The 27,713-nt window shown below is 39.8% G+C and overlaps 1 protein-coding gene across 4 annotated transcripts in view; it reads right to left on the bottom strand.

Annotated features, from left to right (window-relative positions):
• Positions 1-305: 305 nt before the first annotated feature.
• The window catches only part of TC2N (tandem C2 domains, nuclear), a 34,741-nt gene continuing 7,333 nt past the window's right edge, over positions 306-27,713 (bottom strand). For 3 of the 4 annotated variants that reach the window (XM_082317396.1, XM_082317395.1, XM_082317397.1), the window contains exons 2-12: positions 18,995-19,121; positions 18,104-18,337; positions 14,740-14,904; positions 11,575-11,666; positions 10,889-10,964; positions 9,718-9,818; positions 8,779-8,895; positions 7,719-7,910; positions 5,676-5,790; positions 5,005-5,204; positions 306-2,651 (exon numbers count right to left, since the gene is read on the bottom strand). In XM_082317396.1, coding sequence (XP_082173522.1) covers positions 2,541-2,651; positions 5,005-5,204; positions 5,676-5,790; positions 7,719-7,910; positions 8,779-8,895; positions 9,718-9,818; positions 10,889-10,964; positions 11,575-11,666; positions 14,740-14,904; positions 18,104-18,337; positions 18,995-19,061 — 1,470 coding nt within the window. In that variant the 5' untranslated portion in view covers positions 19,062-19,121 and the 3' untranslated portion in view covers positions 306-2,540. The remainder of the gene's footprint in view (positions 2,652-5,004; positions 5,205-5,675; positions 5,791-7,718; positions 7,911-8,778; positions 8,896-9,717; positions 9,819-10,888; positions 10,965-11,574; positions 11,667-14,739; positions 14,905-18,103; positions 18,338-18,994; positions 19,122-27,713) is intronic. The other variant, XM_082317398.1, reaches the window with a different exon arrangement.

Here is a 27,713-nt window from a genome sequence, read left to right as displayed (position 1 = left end):
AATGCACACGCAAATGCAGAAAACCCCAAAGCCTGGGAATGAGCACAGGATGAAGCAGTGCCTCAGAGTATGTTCTTCAGAGGAGTGCTCTAGCACCTGCACACATCTTGCAAAGAGAGGCCTTATCTATCTCCTCACTGTGTTAGCAGTCAACTCCCCTACATGCAACACTACATGAAATATAGTTCCTTAGTTGGCATTTTCTCAAAGAAAAAGGTAGGACTTGAACTTCAGTTTGAGATGCTGGTAAACATTGGTATAAACAATTGAAAAAAAAAAAAAAGATGGAATATTTTCTGTTCATAACTTTTATTATAAACACATAGATTAAATATTAACATAGGTAAAAGGAGACATTATTAGTTAGGCCTTTAAAAGGCTATGTGTCCTAAAACAGCCCAAAAAGTCCGTTTTACACAGTATCCACTGAGTTGGCAATCTCTGTAGAACCACTTCCGTGGTAATCGAAACCTCCAAAACACGGCAATATTCCCTGTCCTCTCTTTCAAATAGAGCAGCATTCTGCTTAAGGAAACAGTTAGTTTGCACTTTTGTTTACTGCAGGTCAGCCACACTGAATAAAAAAGATCCATGTATTCAAGTAAAGATGCTCCACGAATATCAGCTCGGTCCCGTTCCTTTTTTCTTTTACCCAACAGGCCAGGCTCATCCCAAGTGTTGTAACTGGCTGGAAGTTAACACTGTCAGTCAAGATCCTCTGGCCTCCTACTAGGAGCTTTGCAAAGAGTGTCAGTAAGAGCTAGAACTCATGTTTGTTCTCTGAGTAACATGCAAAAAATTTTCAGTTCCTTTATAAAAACTGGTCAAAAAGCAGAACGTGCAAGAGCCTGGGAAAATCCTTCTGTTTGCCCATTTTAAAAATTAATTTCAACAACAAAAATCTGGATAGTTGACGTTTTAAAAGCTTCAATTATCAGCAAATAAAAAATAAAAAAATCTAAGAGATGCCATTTTTTCTTCACCCTTACTCAAAGTCAAAAAGGTTAAAATAAAGATGCTCCAAGCTCTATGCTTAAATACAATGTGCTTTCCTGTTACAGTGTTTTCTCTGCTCCCCACTGTTCCTTTGCTTTCCATCAGTGAGTGCTTTCACTGCCACTTTAGTTCATGTCAGATGTTTGAATGGGATCCAAGTTATAAAAAAAGATACAATTATTCAGTGCCTATATGATCATACGTATTTGTACAGTCCAGACAGCCAACAGTAAATGTGTAAGCAGTGGCTTTAATGGAATATACGTATTTTTTTAAATCCAGTACTTAAAGTAGCGCAAAGAGGTCTGCGCTTTTAGATGTATATATATTATCAATTATATACATGGCATTTTCCTGCCTTAAAATAACTATGAACAAACCCCTGAAAATATGGGGACTAATAGAAAAAATAATCTTAGGATTTTGTAGGAAAAATATAATTTGCAATAAAAATATGGTAATTTCTTCTTGCTAGAAACAAGTAACAAAAAATATACTCCCATATGCAATTTTTCAGCATCCTAGGAATGTAACAAATACTTCTGCAGTAGTAGCCCATCTTTTAAAAAAAGTCTGAGTCCCTTACTCTGCTGCATTTTAATTAATATCAAAAACCACTTTTGTCAGTAAATATTTGCTTATTCCTTCGTACATGTTAGTCTGGCTTTTAGCAATGTAAGCAAATGCTAGAACATTGTTGATTAGATAAGAAGTCGTTTATGTATAAGAATTCTATATAAGAAAGTAATTTATCAAAAAGTATTGGCCCTGATCCTAGGCAGGGCTGTTGCCTCTTTGTATTATTCCATTGATTCTCACCAGAATTCATGCAAACAGAGCAAGTCTGGAGGGCCCCACTTCCAGAGATCACGGTTAGTCACAGAAACTCTTCTCTTTCAATCTCTCTGTTTAGAGAGAAGGATGGGGGGAAACCCCAAGCTCCAGGCATGTCAGGGTACTGAACAACCCTTCATCAAAGGTGGAGATTAGAAAAGCCTTTGGGTACTGCCTTATTGCATAGTTCCCCTTAAGCCTCCTCCTACAGCCACAGCTTTCCTGCTTGCTGAGGCACATGTTACTCTGATCAAATGATGTCAACATGGGTGCACCCCCAGAGGCTCAGCGGTACCTGGGATCAAGCCACTGACCGGACTGATTCCCATGGACTTTGGAGCCTGCCAAAGACAAGACACAGATAAGGATGATGTCAGCGACTAGTGAAGAAGATGCTGATTTGAGCTGCTTCTCTCCAAGATGGGATTTCTGTGCTTATATGGAGCCTGAAAGGGGAAAAAATATATTTTTCAAGGTGGATTTTTTAGAATCAAATGAGCACTTTTCCCAGTTCCTAAGTCTTCCTCTTAATAATATTTAGCCAGTATTTCTCTGTGTGAAACTCTGAATTTTCCCAGTTACCATGGAGTTGTGATGCAGTGGAGACCTTCTGAAGAACTTGTGTAGACAATATTTTTTTTTATATACTATTATAAACAGCATAGAAATATCTTCGTAGAAAAATCAGTCCTGAGTTTCATCTCCAGTCTTCAAGATGGACCAATGCTGTACCATTTAACAACAACTTTTTCAGGGTTGGCAATCGTATCTTTCCACTGCTCTACTGCTTCACTGTTATTGCTATCAGAACTTATCCAGATCTGCAGTAAGAAATAGAAAGAAAAATAAAATTGAGTTTACCTGATATAATACAGATGCCCAGCCTTTATTAGTTCCAAATAAATACCATAGCAGTGTAGAATGAGATACAATGTGTAGACTGCAACCAAAGCATCACAGCAACAAATATAGTTCTGTTGGGACTAACGTATTTTGGCTTTCAGCTGGGAACACAGGGAGCCTGGGTTTAAATTTAGCCTCTAAATAAATAAGAGAACTCACCACATACTAATGTTTCGCTACTTAATAAGATGTTTTAAGTCAAGCATTCCTTGCTCCATTCAAATGCACGTGCTGGGGTCAAGGGTTCATCAGGGCCAGTGATGGCTCCATGCATTCAAACTCCAGTTGGCTGCAAGCCATCTGGCATCCTGAGCTAGCTGTCCAGCGTTTTCATGAGCATTTAAAATTGTACACTCCAACAGACAGGGCCAAACCTCATTCCACAGAGGTTACTAACATGCCCATACCACACATAGTCACGCAGTAAGAGTCCTTCTCAGTATTCAATTAATGGATAGTGGCCATTAAACGAGGAAATGAGGTACAAGTAGGAAGTTTTCCTCCTGAACATTATCACCAGCCTCTACTGCCAAAAGATTTCTGCTTATGTAAGTAGGTATCATTATTTATGGGACTCTATTTCCTCAAGTCTTCCAAGAATGAGTCCTTTTAAGACTTCTCAGAAACCTTCACCATGAAGTACATTTAGCCTACCCTGCTGAGGCATACGAGTCCTCAAGAAGTGAGAATAACGTCTTCCAGAATACCACAGACAGCTGATGTTTCATCCACAGAGATTCAATATACATCTTGCTCATGATTAAAGACATGCCTGTAAAAGCAGCCTAATCTAAGCATTGTCTGCTTAGAACAGCATCCAATTAAACATCATTCTCTGAAGAACGAAGTTAATAGATCCAGCTATATTCGTCTTTTTCCAGCTACCCAGCCAATTGCTCAAAGTACATTTTTCCCTGAGCCATATTTTATGTCTTCATGTGTTATGTGGCAATGTCTGCCTGCATGAGCTGAAACAACCTTTTCCAAATAACCTTTGAGGAGCAGAAGTAGCTCATTTCCTCCCTCAAAAGTAAGATCCATGATTAAATGAAACTCATCAGATTGAGATGACCTCACATATTGCTAAGTGACTGCAAAATCATACCCAGTTATTTTTGCCCCAAGGTAGCACAACTAAACAGAACAATTTTTTTCCTTTTCCTATTCCAAATCCAATTCCACCAACAGGAATCACAGAAAGATGGAATACGTGTGACTTGAGGCTCCATAAAATGGAGGGAGGTCACATAACTTTTGCTGGTACGTTTCTATAGCACATCAGCATCTTCTATAACTGCACGTCTTCAGCAGGCACAGGAAACATCACCACAATGGGACAGTACCATTTTCTGTACCCAAGGATAGCGCAGTCCTTCATCTGACAAGGGACATTACAGTTGGGGTCTCAAAAATCAATTCCACGTTATTCATTTATGCATATATTATAATTCTGCTACTAACTCTAGCTGGGTCAGGGAAAGCACCAAACATTAAGAATAGTTACGGTTCACTATACCATGAAGAAAAGGAGAGAAAGAAGGGACAGGATGATGGTAAATTACAACAACCAGGGGAAGAAGACAGAGAGAATAAAACCACACCAGACTACCAAGTTTTATGGTGGTTAAATAAACGTGATCACACAAATGCTTTTGAAGAGGTACTACAGAAGTTCCAGCTGTAAAAAATAAAAACCCAGAGAGAGCAAAAAGAGCACTCAACGAAAAAATAATTTGGTGTTTGTTCACCTATGTTATCACTTGATCACACATATGTAGAATATTGTGCTGATTTCGGCATTGCTTTACCCAGGAAGGCAGCCCGATATTGTAGCTGTTGGTATTTCCTTTTACACACACCTCTTTGTAAGTGTATTGGTACGGTAAGCCAACACACCCCCTTTCTGTACAGTACACTTTAGGTTGTGGAGCTCCTGTGAGTGCTATGTTTGTTTTCCTCAGAAAGCCTAGAGGCAAGGAGGAGATCATACGTCTGTCTGTAGGAAGGAATCTTTCACATAGTAATACTCCACACAAAAATGACTTAAGGACTTCTTTTTAAAAGCAAAATCATATGTCAACTCCCATTCTGATGTTAGTGCATGTTTAAGAGCCCAGTACTATTCTTTCTTGGGTTACATCCAGAAAAGTTTATTAGAATTTACTATTTTGCTATATGCCACCTTATTTAAAGTATTTTTAAACTCATACCAAGAAACCTGTGGAACTGGATTTTAAGTAAAGGATATCACGCTCGTTAGCAGAAACCAACCTGTCCTAAGAAGTGTTTTCTTCTCACTGAGCTCCTGCTGTAGAGTTTGATGAGAAAGCTAATTCCTTGTTCAGCTTGGGTAACTGGAAAAATCATCATTTCTCCCCACTTCACTTGGCCGTTAGTGGACTTCAGAAGACGAGTCTTCTTCTTATAGATCAGCCCTTCTGTACTAAACATTCCAACTTTCACAAAGAAATCTAGCACAAAAGGGAAGGAAAAAAGCATAGCACACAAAGGGTTACTCACAAACACACCCAATAAGGAACTGACAAGATCCGCATGTATGGTTCAAATTGCAACAATTTCCCAAAAGTCTGGCCAAAAGAACTGTACAATAGCTTTCCTGACTAGTCACACAGAGTATGTTCAATAATATTGAATTGATTAACACAGTATCCAAACAGCAAGTGCAAGCTAATGTTCTTGTATGTCAGGATTAATATTGGGATAAAAATCTTCCAAAATACATAAACACATAGCTTCAAACCAAACAAAAAGTAATCAAGCAAGACATCTGTGGAAACAAGCCTTGGCAATGGAAATCTACTGCACAATATGTTAGTCTGAGGTTTGTAAGGAATTTTATGAATTGCCAACCCATTCGAGCAGCAATTTACCTGTTACAAATGCTTTTAGACAGGAGGCATGAGACAACTGATGTAACTTACTTGAAGACAGCGGTGTAGATGAAACTGGAAGGTTTTGTGCTTCAAGAATCTGTAACTGAATCCTCCTGTTTATTGCTTGAAAACAAGTTCCTACTTGAAGTTCTGCACGGCACGCCTACAAGCAGAAGAATTTTGCCATAACATCTGGATTAAGTTGCTTATAAAACTTAGGAAACACAGGAATTCTGTCATATGTTGGGCTCCCACATTTCTATCTGGGATTTCCTGGACAGAGGTATAAGCGTGTGTTGTATACACAACCTGCAGATGCACAGTAAGTGCATCTTGCACTTGTTATAGCTGCAGTACATGTGCTCCACTGATGGACTGCTTATGTGCGGTGCACATATGGCCCTCATGAGCTGCAGCCAGAGATACTGGACAAATAAACAAGTCCTCAGTTTTCACCTGGGAAAGATTCCTCAATGATAAGAGCAGACACATACAGGGAAAACCAAGCATGCAGTTGTAGCTCTACTAAACCTGGGTGTGGAAGTGAGACCAGGTATGCTCCACTAACACAAAAACCTTCGGAGTTCTCCTCCCACACTTTTGAATTTTGCAATAGGGAGATATAAGCAATGTTTTCCATAGATACAAGGCCCTGTCACTTAATGTCATGAACGTTTACAGTGACTGCATGCTGTGGAGTTTCCCATCTTATGGAAGTACTTGTGTTTTACATGCCTACACACATACACACCCTCCCTCCCGAATGAACTGAAATCTCCAGTCTGAATTTTTTTTTTAGAATTTTTGCTGGTGGCAAAGTTGCATTGACGCATCCTCATTACTCTCCTGTCAGATGCTACTGTACTCTGAACACTGTAAGAACAGCAAGAGAAGGCCAGTGGAGACCCAGCTTTCCTGACAGCCTCCATTTAAAAGGACTTCGCTAGTCCTGGTTCCCTTCAAGTTTTAATGCACTTCAGTGAAGCAAAACGCACCAAGCGAGAGCACAACAGGTCAGATAAAGAGAAGTCAGGCTCCAGTTCATCGAAGAGATACAAATTCTCTTTGCAGCTCAGCCACAAAATTTCTATGTCACCCTGAGAGGAAGCCCCTTACTCGACTGAGCTTTGGCTCTCTGTTGGCAAGCAGGGTAGTTTGCTGCCTCACAGGGTAGTACAGGGATGAATTCCAGCAGTGTCTGGAGGGCTCTTGGATATAATGGTGGGGAAAGCCAACACAGAGAGAGGAACTATGAGATGATTAAGGAACTTGTATTGGGATGAAGCAGTTTCTAAAACAGCTTCCTCTTTCACTTAATCTTACTGCTTTTGAAGCAATACAGTTATTCTTGTTAGAACTAAAAAATGTCAAGTGTAACTTATGTTCAAAATCAAGAGTATCACTCATATTACTCAGACACACTTAGATAAAATTTGCTTTTGAATTGCTAATTCAAGTTTAATTTGTTGAAAATACAAATGTCTAGACACAATCTGTAAAAGAAACAAACAAAGTGAGGGTAGGGGGAAAGGAAATCCCACTGTGAAAACCACCTGCTTCTTATTATGCTAATGGCAACGAACTGTCTGAGTTATTACTTCACAGCATGCAATCTGAACATTAAATATATAGCTGTCTCTGCAGTTTCAAGCCACTGAAGATCTTAGCACTTTTCTTCCATAACAAAAGCAGATTCCATTTGCTCTGAGCTCTTGCTGTGAGTCCTAAGGATCTTCTGATGCTTTTTGGTTGGAAAAGGCACTTACTCGGTGTCCTTTGCTGAACATTTCCCCAGAATGCCCCTCCCTCAAGCTGTGGGCCATAGTGTAGAAGAGCTTGCTCTAGCTCTTTTCCCAGAAACAGCTGCAGTTTATGACCAGAAACAGCTATGTGCAGAGTTCGAAAGTCTGCATTTTTTTCCCCATCAAAATGCCTCTCCCCAAGAAAGCGGGGGGGGGGACAGGACACAGACGGACAAAAAGAAAAAAACCTGTTTGTTAACATTGAATTAGTACTGAATTATTTTACTTTCATTTCCAGCAACTCTTTCTAGGTGATACAACAACATTTTTTTGCAGTATTGGCACTTACAGGTGCTTTGGAAGGAGGAGAGATATCCAGCCAATGACTTGACTCCTCTGAGCTGAGCTCCCGCAGCGCCAAGGAGCACTCTCCAATTGTTTTTTTCCTGGGAGTCTGTGTCTGGATTTTAAATACCAATCTGGCAGCCTGCAGGCTTTGCAGTTTAATAGCAAATACAAAAGTTTCCATAAATTCAATGTCCTAGAAAGAAAAACAGAGGGGTAACATCACCATTGTAAGAGAGTCGCACTGAGCCCGAAACCTAGAAACCAAGGCTTCCTGGTCCTATAGCCACTGCTCCCAGCTACCATTTTAGGTTGCCATGAAAAAGTGTGCTTTTACAGGGGTAAGCCCCCCCAGGCTCACCACCTCACTGTCACACCCTGGCAGGGACAAAGCTTTGGATTATTTTTCACTGCCACAACAAGTTGAGGCCATCTCTTCTGGAGCTTTACAACAGCATACACACATTGTCATAGCAAATTCTCCTGTGGCCTTTTGCTTCAGTCTCTCTTGCTAATTTTATTTTCTTTCACCTTTGACTCACATTATGGGAGGTTTATGTTGCTTTACCTTCCACCCCCTTAATATTCCCTTACTGCCACTATCAGGAGTCTTGTCCCATGCGATCAATTCTTACTACTTTCTGTAGAGGAAGTATGAACTTTGTCTCCTGCCCTAGTGAGAGGCAGTGTATCATCTACCTTCCCTGGGGTGAAGGTGCGCCTACAGGTATGTCCAGTCTTCCTCCAGTCCCCCACCACTGAGTTGCCAAGGCCAGCAGCTCATGGTTCAGTCCCCTATGAGCATATCTGTCCTGCAGACTTGGGAGAGGAGGGCAACAGTACAATGCAAGAGAGGAGACAGGGGGAGGAAGTAGAACAAGGCTTTTAATAGGATTTTTAGAAGTTGGAGGCGGGGGGTGGGGAAGTAACCCAAACCTAGGCAACTACCACAGCAAATATGGCATAGGAGTGGATGCCTGGTCCATTTTAAAAAATCTATTTACATTTCACTTTTATTTTGCGGGGGAAAAAGATTTCTTGGCGTTTTCCCTGCCTGTACTTACATTGCACCCTTCCTTGGCAGAAGATTTGAAATGCACTGGTTTGGGCAGTGTGAGAATTCCCTTGACATAGATACGAGGATTTTCCCCACAGCTAGAAGGCCAGCTCAGGTCTTTGCACTGCAACATTGAAAAACACAGTCAGTTTAGACAATGTAAGACTCTGGCCTTCAGACAACTTAGAAACAGTTTTCTACACTGTTCTAGAATTATGCATAATTCATGTAATACTGAATATAAATCAGAGCCAGTGTAATGATTGTGTCACTTCAGACCATTTAATAATTAATTTTCACAACCAGAAGGTAAAAAGTTATTTGGTAGATTTTAATGATTTCACTATGTGGCAATTTAACACAGATAAATCATGAAATCCCTTATGTAGTATTTATCACTTGATATAGTTATGAGGTTTCTGACTACTCAAAGTTCCATTGCCTAAAAATTATTTACAGTTCCTGGAAGTGTATAAAGCAGCCAGCATAACAGTATCACATTAGCTAACAAAAAAAGCCACAAGAAGCTATATGTCCTCAAAGTGCTAGTATGGTTCTGCGCTGACGGAACCGTGAGATTTAAAGTCAATTAAATGCTGCCTCCAAAGTTGCTCGAATTTGCTGCCTCCAAATTTCCACAGGAAAATTTCCACAGCAGGACCAGCCTATGACCAGCTCAGCTTTCTTATCTATGCTGAACAGTTCCTCTGCAGCAGAACAGAGATTTCAACAGGAAAACAAAAATAAAGGAGAGGAAGATAATTTGAATGAAGCCCAGTATTACATTTGACTGAACTTGGTTATATTAATACTTAGAAGTAATTTTCTTTTTCTCCTAAAAGTATTCCTTGCAGTAACAGAGAGCCAAATTTAGTGAGAATTAACACTAGGTATAGTAAAATAGCCACTTGAGTAAGTAATAATCAAGTTATTTATATTTCCTTACATGTAAAACTGTGATCCAAATCTGTTCTACAGAAGAAACATAACACAACTTCACATTCAGTCTTCCAAAGTCTTGTTCATCACCTGATAATGTAATAGTATCTATGGAAGAAAGCCAATTAGTGTTTTTAGAAGTAATGCAGTATGTTAAAAGTTCATTCCAAGAATAAGGGAACTCATTAGTAGGTAGACTGCCTATCTTTGAAAACTTCTCTCAAAGTAAATTTGAAATATCTTAACACCTACATTTTAAGGACAAAATGTCCATGAAGTCCTGTAGCCTGACCTTCTGCATAGCTAAAAGCCTTCACGTTTACCTCAGTTATCTCTATTGAATTTAGTAACTTGTGGTGTACTTGAACAACATTTAGAAAGAAAAAAAAAGCATGTGCCTGAGACACCTAGAATAATCTATCGCTTCCCTTAGATTAATCACTTTCACTGTTAAGTTTATAAATTGGCCTGCTTTTTATCTTTCTCAGATTTCGATTCCAGCCTAGTAAACATTTTACTATTATGCTTTTCTCCAAGTCAGAAGAACCATTTAATAGCCAGCATTTCTCTGTCGTGACTGAAACTAGGTCATTGCCACCCAGTCTTCTTTTTGAGGAGACTGGGTGAAATTCTGACATCCAGCAGCGTGACTTTCGTGGGAACTTGATTCATTTTTGAGGGTTTATTTTGCAGTATCTTCACTTATTCAGCATTGTTTCATAAATAAGGATCCTAGGCTTGCATGCAATATTCTTGCCTAATTCTCAGTGTAATATGGGTACTGGATTCCAGGCACTTCCCACAGAAAAATACTGATACATGAAAAAGGACTAGAGCTGTGACAAAGGTGCTGCATCCTATCCTAACAGAATATCTGTAATTTCTTAGTTCACTGGGGTAGTAAATCCAGGGATTAATTTTTTGAAAGCATGAGAACTCCTCAGAGGCTCATTTGCTCTATCTCCTGACAACAGGAAGATGCAAGTCCAAAACTCTTAATTTCAAATTGCAAAATAATCTCCAAACTAACTTGCTAATCAGATTCATCTAAAAAAAAAACAAAAAAACAAAAAAACAAACAAAAAAAACCCAAAAAAACCCATCAACAGTAGAGACAGCTTAATATTTCAAGTGCAAAGGGAAATATTTCATTACAAGGTGAACAAACAAAACATTACCTAGACTCCTGTTACTGCCCTGCGAATCCTTCCTGGAAGACGTACTGCTAGGTACACTGGAGAATGAATCGTATCTCTGGGGGGCAAAAAAAAAAAAAAAAAGTCACTTCGTTCAGAGCAACAGATGCAAAAGGCCAGAGAGATTCTAAAGACATGATGAAAACAAAACACCATGCAATTTCAAATAATTGCATCATTCCCTACTAATCTCTTGATCCAGCAGCATGGAATTACTGCTTTGAGGCAAAGAGCTAATACAGGACACATATAGCCAGCACAGATATTTTTGCTCCCTGATATACATGCAACTTCACCTCTATGTAAAAGATAAATATTTGAAAATAAATACAGTGGTTTTTGCATCAATGGAAACGTCTAGTGTTCCACTTTTCAATTGATGGGAGAAATCACAAGATGACGAACCGCAACCTCTTGTCTCTCTTGTCCTGCCTAACAGCCTACTCAGGCTTCTCAACAGCCCCGTTGGGCCAGAACAGCAGTAGGTAGAGAAGACATCAGGAAAGAGCCTCTTGAAGGTGGTCAAGATGTTGAACTTTTCCCTCTAGTCCTTCCAGTGGACAGTACAATTGCCCTTCAGTGTTTACTTTGACAACACAATGCAACAGGAACAGATACACCAAGTAAGCTGAGTTTTCAGTATAACCTAAGTTACAAGGGGAACTCACCTTCATGAATCGATGAGGCGGGCTTCTGAGATCAAACATTGAACGACTTACATCAAATGATCCAGGCAAAGCACTAGGTCTTAAATCACTAACTAAAAAGACAAAGAGAATAATACAAATCATGTAAGCATCATTGCTAGGAAAAGAAAAAAAAAAAAAAAAAGCTTTTTTTAAATTTAAGTAGACCTATGGTAGAATTGAAACCTAGCTAAATAACATCTAAGAAAGGATCTCAGCACCTTTCTCCACCTCCCTTTCCCAAAACACTCTTGTGAAACAACAAAATGGAGAGAACAAGCCATTAAAATATCTTAATCAATTCCATCATTGAAATAGTTCCAACTTACTTGGTCACGTTGGTAGCACTGGTAGAATGGGGAGCCTGCCTCAGTTGTTTTTTTTTTTTTTTTTTCAGTAGATGCTTTAGCAAAATAGAAAAGCCTTGCCTTTAAATCTAGTCAGCCAGAACTGGGGCTTAGCCTGGTCTCCTTTTTTAAATTTTTTCCACAGTAAGGATCCCAGTGGCAAAAACATGCTGCCTGCTAAACTTGGTCTCATCTCCCTGATCACAGTGTCAAATACTCTGCACCCTTACTAGATCTCAGACAAAGCAAGTCTTAACTCTAAGATGACGCGTACTTGTTATAGCACAAAAGCAAGATCTTTGTTTTCTAGAAGGGTAGTTTCCTCAGCAGTTGGAGGTGGTTAAGTAGATCCTATCAGTTTTCTTTTGACCTCGAAGGAATACAGAGCTAAAGCACATTGTCTATGCATATTATGCAGCAACACTAGAAAATGAGAGCTGAATTACTGCCACTGTTTCAGGAATCTTTGCTGACTCCAGTAATGTTCAAGAGGTTTTTAAAGCCTCCCAACTTCAAAACTGACCCATACTGAAATGAATGAAAGCAGTATGGTTTAACTTCTAGGACTACCTGATGGCAATGAATTGCTTTTTATTGCAATGCTGTGTTACAGTATTTCAGAAGACTTGCATTACAATTCACTGATCATAGTTTAACAGGATTACATCACTTGTTACTGAAAATTTATTTCCCTTTTTTGCTATCAAAAGAAATAACCAATTATGCTTATTGTGAAATGTGACAATAAAGAATAATTTTTTCTTTTCCCAAGGAAGAAAAAGAGAACAAAAGATGAAGAAAGTTTTGACAATCCATGGGAGGGAAAGGAAAGTAACATCATTTAGATAAAATTTAATAAAGGTCTGTATGTCTAGCATGAGTTCCAAATTCTCTCTTGTGCATGACGCAAAAGCGCTGAGTTGTTCACTGATTCTGGCATAGAAATAGCATTATAATATCATAGGAGGCCTAGAAACCTTGTTTGATATAATGGGAGCAAATAGGAGAGACCAGCCCATTACTTTATTTGAAACTGACTATGGTTATGGAAATTAATTCCATATTCAGTACTCATAACTCTCACAAACTACTGGAAACATCCAAATGAGCCTACAGGTTATAAATCATTTAAATGCTTTAAAGACAGTATGATCTCCTGTTTCTAGTAAAGCTGGTTAAAGTTTCCAAAGACGGGGGGGGCAGGCCAGAGATGTTGCCTTTTTAAAAAACATAAGTTTTTAATGGGAAAAAAATGTCAATTTTTACACTGAGAAAGCTATCTGTAAAATATAAAAAAGCAGAAAAATTTTAACCATAAACAAATGTTGCTTACCAATAACAACTAGAATTTGGGAAAAATATTAATAAATTTATTTTTCAGTTTCTTTGCTTTTTTTTTTTAAAGATGAAAAGGAGGGACTTCACATGAAAATTCTAGAATTTCACTTCATGCCTTCCAAATAAACACATTCTGTAGTTCTAAGCCCACACACATGACAAGTATCATAGCACTTGTTGCAACAAAATAGGCTTAGAGTTTTGCTTAAATAGTCTATAGATGCACATGAAGAGAATCATCTAACTTTTGAAACAGCTGTCAAAAAGTCTGGAGGCAGAAGGCATTTTAGATCTGTACTCTAGACACACTTAACTGACCTTCCTTGTGTTTAAGCTTACTACGACAAAACTAATGAAGTGTTTACTTAGCTTGAAGATAAATGGAAAAAGAGATGATGAACTGAAGGGAAGATGTTCAAGACAGTTTTATAAAATCCATTTGGCTCCCACCACAGGTGCTTACAAAGCCTAGCAAAACCATATGTGTTAAAGGATACTAAAATTCTACGTGTGTTTTGTTCTCTTAAAAAAAATATATGGAGTAGTCTTTTCATGTAGTCTCTATGGTGATCCAGAATTATTTTTAAAACAGGACACAGACTGAGACATTTCCCCCAGCTGTAAAATAAGCATGCTATACAATTCTAAATAAAATGTCTTTAAAAATGCATGCTGTTGCCAGCTTCCGACTCAATAGAGAGGTGTGTACATTTCTTTGAGTATATGAATTTCCTGAATGCAATTGCCTTCGCAATCACTTACAGCAAACAACACTTAGTCACTACTTTACTCTAAACAGCATTCATTATAGGATACAGATACCAATGAACAGCACAGAGGAAAATTTTTACCTAGGTAGCCAAACACTTTCTATCTAAACTTTTACTACCCCACAGCCCCCGCCCCATTCTTAAACACACTTACACAATGAGAAGTGGGGACACATCTGCACCTTCAAAAGCAAACTACAAAAAATCTGGCACATAGCATCACTTCCCATTTTGCACCTGTTCTTATCATCTGCTCCTGAATGTTTTGTGGTGCCTGTTCCTCTCTCCATATGTGTCCTCCTCGGGCATTCCTCCACTCAGCATCCTGCCCGACCTCCTTCTTTTGTCTCCCTCAAACATTCCTATTACTGGTAACTGGCATCTCCAGTACTGCATCCTGTTTTGGATCGGAGGCAGCTAACACTAGTTCGCTTTGCCAATTTGTCTACCTTTGTGTGACGCGTGCAAGCCTTGTTACGCCCCCAAAAGACAGAAAGTAACAGCGTGGCTGGAAATCAAGCAGAGCTGGCTCCACAAATCAATTCACCAACAAAGAAGTGTCTGTAGCTTACAGACCAGTTTGAGAACTGCTATAATCAAACATGTCTTCCATAGACTAGTGGCTTTTTTTTCTTACCTATAAACCTTGGGAAAGGAAGGAAGCAGAAAAGTAAGAGTGCAGTCCATCTCACCTGATCCATATAATTTCCTGTTATCTGATTTTGCTTGGAAGCGCCTCATCAGATCTGGCGAAACCCGATGCTCCAAATAGAATGGGTTGTACACGTCATAGCGGGGCCATTGGTACACGCTGTGCAGTTCTGCTTTCCGGTCACCAAATGAGGCTCTGGCAGATTCTGTGGTGCACAAGTAAACATTAAATGCAAGAATTCCAGACATAACACATGCTGCCTGGCTTCATAAGGCAGGCAGAGTGCCTTCAGGGCAAAGGACAAAATATTTCAATATTATCTACTTCAGGAAAAGGGGAAAAAAAAAAAAAAAAGAAAAAGTAAAGAAAACACGCATACACATGATGTCAGATTTCCACGATGTTCTAGCAAACATTAGAATAAATTGTCCATAAAAAGCCATGCATACTCTGTCTTGGAGTTCCACAATAATGCTCAACTAGTTAAAATACAGAAGGCTCCAAAGACAGACAGCAAGACAGAAATTAACAGGAAAAGTAGGGCCATGTGTACAGAAAACCTCTGACTTATTTGGCTATCCCTGGGACATTCCCACTCGGCTAATGGACCCCCAGACCTTCAGGAGGGTCTTGTATGGGGAGATAATGGAAGTCTGTCAGTGGTAAAGTCACTGGTCCAAAACGACTTGAATTGTTGGCTGAGGCACAAGTAGACAAATCCAAGAGTGCTTGAATCCCAGCCCTTTACTCAGCCCATTACAGCACAGCTGCCCTATTTTTCTTTCCTTTATTTATAATCACTTCAGAAAAAGCACACATGTCTTGGTCAGCAGAACAGTAAGGAACACTGCTGTAGTTTTGTCTGTCTGGAGCAAAAATAAGCCATATATAACAGTACAGCAGAGAATGGGGATGGGGTGACCTGGACTCTGCCAAGATCTGACATTTGCTTCCTTCACTTCACCTCCCTGAACTTCAACCTATCTGTTAAAAAGTTCTTTACCCTGTTATAAAGTGCCTTCAATTCTGCAAGCGTGTTGCACCATAAGAGGCAAACTATTATTGCTGTAAAATCCTTTCCTCCAGGTGTTAGTAGAGTAAGTAAAAAAGAATAACTAGAACAGTGAGATGGAACATGAGAGATTATAAAGCAAGAATTCAAGTATAACAGGCTTGAGCATGACGTAAATTAGGATGAACGCTAGAAGTGAGGCCATAAAGAATTGATACACAGCAGATGACAGAAAAGCCAGTGTTCCAGACCAGGAGCACACTCGTTACTTCTGTGAGAGCATGAGACACGCTGCAGTGAGTACTGACGAGAAAGGCTGCCAGAACTTAATTGCTTTCAGAAGGGATACCAAGAGCTAACACTGAGCACGTCCTGTTTCACTAAAGGAAAATGGTCAGACACGCACAGAAAATGGAGTGGAACCGAGAACAGAACTTGGACTTCTACATATATTTAACAACAGTCTGAGAAGCAAATACTCTAAATACATTTTTTTAATATGCTGGTGCTTTGGCTAATGTGAAGAAGGAATGACAGCACACTTCACTGTATTTAGTAAATCTCCCTAAAAAGTAAACTTTGCATCTTTAAACACAACTTTAATGAGGCTTAAAAAGCTGTACTTTAAAAAATAAGCATTTATATTTGGAAAGAGAAATGGAAGTCTCCTACTTGACATAAGAGCCACTTTTCAAGTATTTGTTCAAGAATTTAAAATATTTGCTTAAGAGAGACAATTATGAAGAGTCAGGACATCCAGCCAGAAGATCTACTGGCTTTATAGCCTAAGGGCCACTCTGTTCACCAGGTCCTTCAGAAATGATCATGAAGCAGAATTCCCAATGAAGATAAGTCACTGGTTTATAAGTCACTGACTGGTAAGATTGTGTAGAACAGCATGAACAAAGAAAACATTTATCTAAAGGTTGTTAGACACATCTTCCTTCTCCCTAGAGAACATTCGTGCCTTAGAGTCCTTGATGGACTGCTCTGTACAGTATCTTGAACATGAGGTAGGACAAAGGAAGGCAGAGCCTGAACCCAGACCCAGTGAGAAAGAGGATTACCAGGAGCACGTCCCGCATTGCTGTACCTTGTCCAAGCATGGACCTACAAAAACTAGCTGCTGAAGTAGCAGGGCAGGAGGGAGGCTGAAGGAGATCAGGCTCAGAGATGAGGATGGCCTCATATTCTACCTCCAACTATTAGGTTGCCTGTCCGTGTCTGGTGAGGCAGACATCACAAATAAAGCCCACTAAAAAGACTGGGCAGAGAATGGCCAGTCTATACCGAAAAGCTCTGCTAAGCTGATTAGCTTGGCTCTGGTGCAAGTGTCACCAGTAGGGATGGGTGAGGGTGTGGAGAAAGTTTGGTAATAGGCATGCAGGAGGAGAAAAGAAGCAACAGCAAGGACCTGGGAAAAAGAGGGAGAAGTGTGGGAGTAAAACCACACAAACACAAAAAGGTTAGGTAGTACTGCATTAGTTATTATGCAACATCTGGTTGACTTTTTTCAGTTATTAAGGTTTCCACCCTCAGAAAAGAAATACAGTCACATGGGACTAAAAGCATGTTATCTACTTATCACGTCCTTGAGGCAAAGCAACTCTAGAGAAAACAACTGTTCAGGTAAGCCGCTGTGCCAAAATCTTCCCTTATCTAATTCTAGGCATCTCCTGGCACAACCAAGAGCCTAGCGATAGCATGTGCTCTGTAACTCATGTTACTGGGCCAGGCTCCTATTTTAAAATGCCACTGTGCCTAAATTGCACGTACATCATTTTGGCAGTCTAAGCATGGGACTAACTGGCAGAGGTTGAAGCACAAGATTGTTGTGAAGCAAAGAATCATAGTATCATGTGTAACCTTATACCACTGAGATCTGTGACCCTGACCTCCCAAAGAGCAGCAAAAAGAGCAGGAAATAGTAAGGGAAAAAAATTCCGCCGTGTAGTAGCACATGCTATCTATTGGCAAAATTTGAAAAGGAAGATGTGTTAGTATGTTAAAACATATCAGTACATTAAACATGAAAGCCAGACCACCCTCCTTCTTTACTTGAGTGGTCTGGACGCTGGGGATGTGTTAGGTCTTTCCTTGCCTGCAATAAATTCTTTACTAAAGCTTCCGTTTCCTTTAAGTGTCTGCCATTACTATGAGTGTGAGCACTGGTGTGCAATCCTCCCTTCCAGTTTTATTCATACAACATCACAGAGATTCACAGCGGGATGACATCCTTCACAAAACCTCTCTGGATGTCCAGAAAGAAAAGAAACAAGACCAGGCTTCTAGAAAAGTTCTGCAAACATATGTTTTCAGTAGGAATACTTGACAAATTTCAAGGAGTAGCAGAAGCTAAACAACTATTTCAGCAATGCTGTTTATGTTTTACCTTGAATCCCTCCAGCATGTGAGATACTAGGAAGGTTCTTTGGCTGTACATAAGCCAATTTGAATGGAGGGACCACAAATGGTACCTCCTGACCATCCAGGGGCAGTTTAGAAAGCAGATAATCCTCTGAACAGCCAACTTGACGCTTCACTGACACAGAAGACAATGGAGGCTTCTCTACAATAGTTGGCTTGCTTGCGGCTCCTGCTTCAGACTCCTGCACCATGGAAACTGCTAAAAATAAAGAACAAGAAAAACAGACAGTCCACATGTGCATTAAGTTTTGAACAATGCTATGAACAGATCTCTCTTATTTAATAGGATCTGTGCTTGATACATTACTTAACTGCTGCTAGTATTCAGTTTTACCAGCATTCAGGACTAGCACCTGGAAAAAGATATTCATCCTCATGACCGATCCAAACTCTTTGTTGCCCAAGCTTCTATATTTATAGCTACCTTGCTCTTCAGTGAATTTATACAAGAGGTACATTTGTATCATAGAAGAGTTCTTCAGACAAGAAAGAAAAATCCTAAAGAAAATCCTAACAGCAAATCCCCAGGGAGTTTAAAAAAAAAAGCGTTCACTCAGAGTTTGAAAGATACAAGACCTTTACACAACCTTGGGTAAAAAAGTTGGCTTTTTTGGACAGCATTCCACGCTACAAGGAGCAGACTTCAGACAAGTGTAACTTTTCAGTTCCAATTCCAATTCATAACACTAACAAGCATGTGTTCAATCTCCAAGTGAAGGTATGGAAAGAATTTTGGATGTTGTAAAAGAATTCAAGTTTATCGCGGTGACACAGTCATTTTATTAATGGGAAATCTCATCATTAATGAAGCCAGAACAGCAAAACCCTTAGTCAATGTCATTATGTCAGAACTCACGATCATTTTTTTCTTTTTCCATGCAGAAACACAATTTACAGCAGTTTTTTATACATTCTGTTGCCATTGTTTTCAGTGTTGCAATTTAGAGGAGACAACAATCAAAGATCCAGTGTAGCTATCAAACCTGAAAAACACAATAAAACAAACTGTAGTAGATGGGAATAATTGAAATCAAAATGCAATATTATCAGTTATTTAATACATGATTACTTATTGGACACAGTCCCAGGGTCAATGAGAAAGTTACTTTAGTCATAAAAAGATCAGAGCCATCAGATTTCTCTCACTGAAACAAATTTTTTTTATATATAAAAGCACAAGGAAAGAGATAATCATTTTAATGCACGGCATCCAAGTACTTTCAGTGACCCATTCAGACAAGTCCCTGTCTTTCAGGAACACTAAAATTCTCCTCATATTTGCGTGTGCCACTGGGCTTTGGAGTTTAGTCAGCTTTACAGCTGTTTTGATGTGGTCTTGTCAAGTCATTTGCATGATGTGTTTTTTATTCTGTTTCCCTTGGTCATGTTTCTCCTATCCTCTTTCACTCATGTACTATTTTCACATACATCCATACGCATTTACATTTTTCGCTCAACATACTCCATACTTTACATTTGAAAACACTCTTTATGAATGATGCCAAAATTGCCTTCTTTGAGTAACTACTGCTTTCTCGTAATTGTATACACATGAAACTGAAGACCTGTTTTATTATATAATTGTCTGCTATGCGTACAGAAATAGAGCGTGCTGACTTCCAGCAAAATAAGAGGCATGTAATCTCCTAAAGAATGAGAACAAGTCTATAACAGCTGGTTAACATTAAAAGAACTTTATGACAATACTAACTGGCCTCATTTAAATGTCTTTATTCATATCCTTCTGTTCTCTTTTCAGAGGGACACAGACAGCTGCATTGCCTCCTGCCCAAAATTTTAGCTAAGTCTAGTCCTTTTACATGTACCTAAAGTACACAAAGTTCTTTGTAGAACATACCCAAGACCTGATTCCAACTCCACGGAGGTTAGAAGACACCAAACAGAACATGAACATAAGCTAAAGGGATGGGTAAGACAACAAGTAAGAGAAAGGGGGAAAGCACAGAGAGATGACAATTACACAAAAACGTATGCGTTTGTTCAGCTACCTTAATAGCAAGAAATTGCTGAAAGCATCCGTGCTCCAGCACAGAAGCCATTCCCACCTGCAGCTTGAACAGTGCCGCCATTTTCTTTGTATGTGTATTCAAAGACAGCTAGGGAACCACACAAATACTGTGGAAATAACACTAATATCCCCCAAACTTTTCTTGCATTAAAAGCCCCTCAAAATTCTGATCGATGCCAAGTGGAGATATTAAGCTACAGACACTTCATCTAACTGAGAAAACATATGCTTTCTTGTCTTAACATTATTTATTTCCACGGGGAGGGTGCAACTGAAAGTTATCAATAGATGCATCAATTTGCAAATACCGACCAAACGCAGCATATACTTACTGACCTGTTCTTTTGCACTCTACAGTACCTCAGCACTCCTAGTTATGTTTTAACTTAGGGGTTTCACAAAGTCACTGAGAGCACGTGGCTTCATAAGGAAGCCTTGAATTAACTTGTTATCTTTAAAATACTAGTGTGAAATATAATGAAGGTTTATTATTACAACTACATAACTGTTCCAGAATTATTCTTAATCATGAGTTATCACAAAGCACTGATTAGAAGGCAATCCTTAAAATATATTCCCATTAGACCTAAACCTAAATAAACCTTTATTCTACTGCAACAAAGACCTAAGGGAATATTTGGTTTAATACAATTTTTCTGAATAATTTTTGCTGGTGTTACCACTAAGTCACATTAATTATTTCCTCTAGTTTTATACCGCTCTTTGTGCTCAACAGACCAAAATGAACAAAACACAACTGACTCAAATATAAAAACCTCAGAAGTAGCCTGCATACTGGTACACCTTATTCTGGAAAACAGAACACTACTGAAGAGATTACAGTGTAGCCTCTAACCAGACAGGGCAGGGGTGCAATATCCTGCTTTAAAAGGGACACCATTACTCTGCACAGAATCCATCGCTCAGTACTTGCCCTGATCTCAAAATTGCCCATGAATGTAAGTACAGTATGAGGTCTGCATCAAAAAAATCTTCAGATGCGACACCACCGACTCCAGAACCTGCATCTTTACAGAAGCACAAAAAGAGGCATGGGAATTTCTCATTAAATTCTCCACGTTTCTAAGGATCAAATTTTCACTGCTGCTCCTCCCTCAGAGGCGCACTCACGATAGCTAAGCCTGCTAGAATTCGAAGTTTACTTTAAGGTTCCCTTGCAGTGATTTTCCTTCCCAGCTGTTATCAGTACACAGCTGGAGTTAATATCTTTTACTCTTGTTCACCATGTTTAAACTGGGCTGGAACAGCTGCTTCATTTGCTCTAAGCTTTGCAACAATGGTATCTAAGCCTCAGTGGCAGTTTGCACACGCAAAACAGTCTTTTATCTCAAAACATCCAGACTGAATTTATTCGCTACTGCTGGTGAAGAAACCAAAATGTTAGTAACCGCCCTGCTTTCCAGCTACATAAAGTGGAAAAATTAGTTTTTCTGCATCAGAGAAAATTCAGTTCACGGTAGTAATTTCCTTCCCCAGAACTGTCTAGCTGGAACCATTAATGTGAGCAAATAAACAAATGTAAACCGTCTGTCACAAGCAGTTGCCTTTCCATCCCAGGGCTGAGTGCCTTACCTAGAAAGAAAGGGCTACATACGGGTATTGAGGATATAACAGTAATAATGCAATTCTATGTCTTTTGTATTTCTATCATTTAAAAAAGACCATGTTTTTCACAGTAAGACCAAGTAACCTGTGATAGTCTTTGACCATTATCTTTTTTCCCCATTTATCAATATGCAAACATTCATACATTTTTTTTCCTATCTCAAGACAAATATTAAGCAATTCATCACTACCTATTGTACAGGAGAGAGTACAGTATTTAGAGATTACTGTTTTGTAGGCAAGGTAATACCAGTAGCCAACGCTAAAGTGTATAGACACATGGCTTAGTGTTTCCAATACAGTTTCAGCTTAAATACAGTACTTTGAAAAGAAAGTTCCAAGAGTAAGAGACTAGAACACTGTTTACACTTTTTTTAAGCTTAAAAATGTAATGGTTTCAGTGACAAAATTTGCGCTTGTGTTCCTAGACTTATACCATATCCACATTACAAAAAAGTGACAGCATTTGCTGAGCGGCAGATCATCTAGATACAGCGCTCCCTCGTTCTGCTGAGAGCACTTTGCTCTGTTCATGAAATCACAACGCGGACGGTCTCAATTACTTTTTAAAGCTTTAATTCGCTTAATTAAGCTACAGAGATAAATATATTTGGTTTTTTGCTTTAGTTCAGAAGAGCAATCCTGGCGGTAAATTAGATGGCTTGGCTCCCAGTTAATTTATTTTCTTGTATCTCTATTTCCCAAGTTGCCTACAGTTAGTTATACAACTTTCACTGCATGCAGAAGTTTTGCCTTAACCATGTGGGACAGAGAGAAATTTAGCAGGTTCTGTTGTATATTTTATTAAGTGAAAATGAACAAAAATCTTATAGAAGATTAAACAAATATTTCATGATCTTCACAGAAGTTGACATTTCTATCAAAGGTTAAACTTCTCCCACATGCCAGAACCTTTTGCTGGTGTCAGCTACCCAAAAATCCTCAGTATATCATTTAACAGTTGTTTAAAAGGTTGTACTAACATGCATTTGTCTGGGAATAAATTTACCAAATAAACCTGAACCATAGAGACATTTGTTAGGTGCGCCATCAAATTCCAAAGAAGTACTGACTTCCCAGTAGTGCCATCCATCTTAACAAGTAGTTAGAACTCCTTGACCCTATCTCTAAGTTTTGAGGTCAGTTTTTGTTAGGCAATGTGCATACATCAAAGACATCTTCCATTTTGGAGATATTAGACTGAGAAAAGGACAGGAGGAAAAGGAGAATGATCCCTGATTTTCAGACAAAAAATACTGAGATAGAGAAATCAAATCACTTGCAGTAGAAGAGCAAACTGAACCCAGATCTTGCCACTCTGTTCTCCCTCCTTCTTGGTGTTTTCCACCAATTTCAGTAAGCTTTTTCATTTCTCTCTTGCCAGTATCAAGCCAAAGTACGATAATCAAGTGTAACGCAGCAATAGTCCTTCCACACTAAGGCAGAAGGAGAGCCAAGGTTATTAGAACATCCTGGAAACAGCAAAGCCTAAAAACCAACCACACACATACGCAGAGCCTAGAGAATTACAGTCACTACTATTTTAATGGGTTTAGATGGAGAACATAAATTATCTTAATGATTTCCAGATTTCTCCGATAGAAATTTTGAATGAGCTAAAATCAGATAAACACAGTATCGAAGACTTCAGTTCCAGATGCCTCCAGAATGATTACAAGACAGAGATGTTTGGAGAAGAAAGTAAATATTTTCAACAACTCATTAAATGAAAAGAACATGATAGAAAACGGATGATCACAATATTAAATATTAAAAGCTGAAAGCAGTCTGAAAAGAAATGTCAGGTCTTTGCTGCCTTATGATGAAAGGGTGTGTTTTGCAACAAGTTTGTAGGCTGCCGATGTATTTTTACTGCATTTAGTCACAGCAGTGCTCCACAGGAGTCGATCAGGTAACACATTTAAAACTACGCAATAGACACAAAGGTGAAATAGCTGATCTCAAACTGGGAAAGCTGGCTAAACCAGAGGTTTCAAACGTTACGAGATTTATTGCCAGCCATAAATGTATAAAACACATTCTCAGATTTGTGTTCCAGAAACACATCACGGCAACATTTCTAGTAGCAGTAAGTCCTCACAAAGCGGGAGGTGTAAAAGAAAATATCCGGCAATGGGGATGATAGGTTGTTATTAAGCATTTGGGACAGATCATAGAATCATAGAATCATTTAGGCTGGAAAAGACCCTTAAGATCGTTGAGTCCAACCATAAACCTAACACTGCCAGGTCCACCACTAAACCATATCCCTAAGCACCATGTCTACACATCTTTTAAATACCTCCAGGGATGGGGACTCGACCACTTCCCCGGGCAGCCTGTTCCAATGCTCAATAACCGTTTCACTGGAGAAATATTTCCTAATATCCAATCTAAACCTCCCCTGGCGCAACTTGAGGCCGTTTCCTCTTGTCCTATCACATCCTTGAATGACATAAGTGTCTACAGCTCCAGGAGCCCCAGTGGGGCCACGACACTTTGCAACAGCTGAGGATCTGCCCTGTGGAGAAAGCGAGCTCAAGCCTGCCAGTTCACACCTCAGCCAAACACCACATTTATGCTACCTCTGTGCCTTTCTGCCTTTCAGATCCAGGAGATGCAGTCAATCCCGGTCATGTAAATCCTTCAAAGAGCATAACAATACCACTGCAGGTCTCCAGAGGATTAACAAAAACACACACAGCAGAAGCTGCTTCTGCTGCAGGTCAGATGGACTCTCTTTGACAGTGCAGATGCTGCAAAAGGTTTAGCTTCCACAGCCAGTTGTTATGTAGTTCTGTTTCGGGGGGAGAGCGTCTGGAGCTGTGCACTGGTCTGAACACAGCTCTTCGTCTGAAGAAGGGTGGCTTGTGACCACTGCATCTCAAAACTGGTCACCACTAGTAAAACAGCTTAAATGGTTTTGAGAAATTTGCCTCCAGGTACTTTGCTACTGTAGCAGCAAGGACAACATATGCACCCACCTACACACATAGTGCCACGCACAGGCGTACACTTGCCAAAGACATAAAGTCCACAGTTTAAAAAAAAGCCGTAGTTTTTTTGGGACTGTAGGCAGGTCTGATTTGTACCATCCACACAGGGGAAAGAGGCACTTCAAGTGTGTCTGAGCATGTGAAAAGACAGGATACAAGCTTTTGTTCCTACTCATTATAAACGTAGGCAGTAGCAGGTTGTCTGGAGGAAGAGAAAAAAGAAAAAGAAAAAAAAAATGTCACGCTAACACACACCTACCAGGTGCATGATAAAAGGCTCATATCTATGCCTGTTTCAGGAGAACCCCACAACAGTGATATCTGCAGTAACTACTGGGTGTGTGTGTACATACACCTTCCTTCTCTGCTTGTAACCAAAACTCACGGAAATGCATGAAAGCTCTGGGAATTTGCACACAGAGATTATGCCAGTTCTTCTGCCTTCCAAGGAAATGAAGAAAACGTGAGGATTTCCTTTCTTTTGTGCCTGGAATAAGAAAGGGATTTCACCGTGAAAGCAGTGGATCACAAAGGAGATGCTGAAATAACACAACAGAAGAAGAGAAGTTATGAGAAGGCTTTTGAAGGACAAAACCAGAAAGGCATTCTTGTGAGAGACATCTTACAAACAGTTTGACAGGAACATAATGAAGAGATGCAAAGCCCTCCCAGTGCAGCAAATAGATGAAGAAAAAGTGTAATTACATATTCAAAACTGAAAAAAAAAAAAAGACTACGCATCATTGACCTAGTTTTGATGATGGGGATTTTATGATGGACCGTTGCACAGCTTTCCTGGGGCAAAGAGCCTAGTGGCATTAAGTAGTTACACAACTAAACCTAGTAACAGAAATAGACAGTAAAAAGTTGCTGGGAAAAGTGTCATGCTCCATGATGCAAACAAACCACTAACTGCCTAGGCACAGGAAGCACCTTCCTGCGCTGGTAAATGATGGCAAAACAGCCCATCGGGGGAAGCTTTATGGGTTCCTCTCGCTGATCCCAGAAACGGGAAGATGAACTGAACAGACCACTGGTCCGAGCCAGCATGGTCCAGTCCTGCAAACTCCTCTCGTTCACTTACAGTTTGCTAAAGCAGCATCTTACTTTTGGAGACCAGAAGGCCTACTATGCGCCCTTGTCCCACCCTCCTCAGTTACTGACACCACCGGATTTCAACCAGTTACTGCTGCGCTACACTGAGCAACTTAAGAAGGAAGACACTTGGGTTTTATTTCAGAAAATATTCCAATAGCTAACTTAACTGTTAATATTTTAAATCTACTTCCAGTTTAACACCACCCCCCCCTCCATTTTTATATCTTTGCTATATCGAGTGTTAATTATCAGTAGTATCTTTTTTCTTCATTCAGATCTTAAAAGATTAGGATCTAACCTTCTCTTATAGTTCTCTTCGGTAAGCTAAATAGACCAAAGCAAGCCATGCAGACAAGTTTAAACCTGTAAGTTTTACACCATTCAAGTCTGTTTTGTATAGTTCTCAAAACATTATCCCGCTTCTCTGACCAGTTTTATTCAGGCTGATACCACAACTGAACTGTGCACCTCAGACTCAACAATGTCACAGGATAATCTAAGGTGAGAATATATTTCATTAATTAATACTTGTAAGGGCAAGATTGCTCTCATTCCCACAGCACTGTATTGAGATCCCTTGTAATCAGCAGGAGTGCTCAATACTTCACTGCTATCAGTCGGGATGTGACAACTGTACAAAAATACTACCTGTTCAGATTTAGCAGGTTTCTCCTGAGGCGAAGAAAGCCACCTCGGAAGTCAATTCTTAGCTGAGCTGTTGTCATAGCGGTAAAAGCAGAGCTCACTGTGATCCCACGAGCTGCTTTATATGTTCTCCTGCTGAGGAGGTCTAGCTCTAACTGAACCACGGCAGAAGCTTTGCCTGGAACAGCCACGTCTTCCTACATGAGAGACCACGCCATGTCCCACTGCAACTTTGCCTTCTCCCTCCAGCTTCTCTGTCCAGACGAAGATGATGTAATATACGTCTTCCTTCATGCAGGCCCTGAGCTGAACCCTACAGAAAGAGCACTTGTGCAATCTTGCTGCGCTCTCCTTCAGCTCAGCAGCTGCTTCTTGCCAGGGCTCCAGACTGGAGGAGGCCACATGGCCTTCAGCGCATCTGCACAGGCAGCCCATGCACAGACCACCAAACTGAGAGTACGTCATGAAGAAGAACTAATTGCTCTTGCCTACTTCCCTGAAGAAAAATAAAGCTGAGCAGGTGTGTGTGCTTGAGCTATTGTGCTACAGGAACAACTGCCTCTGCTTTCCAGGCACCCCTTGGAGAAAGAGAACAAGCCCTGGCACGAGTACACGATCCAAAGTCGTCCTTCTGACACGGCCCCCAGGGACACCCTGACTCTGGCTTAGCACTGTAGCCTTGCACCTGCAGCCCTTAAATGCAGACTTAATCCAGGCCTGCTCCAGTATGCAGAAGATTAATAATATTATTTACAAGGGCCAAAAGAACAATTTTCATACATCCGAGCCAATTTCTCTCATGCGAGATTTATATTTGAATTAAGAAGGGAACATTATAAATCTATCCCATGATAAAGCTTAAAACTTGGGATTTTAATATGCTGAATCCCTATGCTCTGGGCTGTAAAAGTTGATAGAGATAGCGTTTCTTCCTGCTGCATTAGGCAAGTAACCAATTCATCCAGTTACTGAACTGACAACACTGTTCCTGTGAACTGTACATAAATTCACTGACTTGGACAAGGATGTACAATATGGTATGTATTGGGGCAGGAAACACAAAAGAATAAATCCATTATGCTGGACAGCAGATCATTTTGGACTCAGACGGAAAACAGCAAAGCAAGAGTTGAAGTCAGGACACCAGAAAAGAAAACTTAAGAGACTGAAGTATCTGTAAA

Source organism: Platalea leucorodia (genome assembly GCF_965183815.1).
Source record: "Platalea leucorodia genome assembly, chromosome: 7".
NCBI classification, from domain to species: Eukaryota; Metazoa; Chordata; class Aves; order Pelecaniformes; family Threskiornithidae; genus Platalea; species Platalea leucorodia.
The sequence above is the reverse complement of the archived record's forward strand: the minus strand, read 5'-3'. Positions and strand labels throughout refer to the sequence as shown.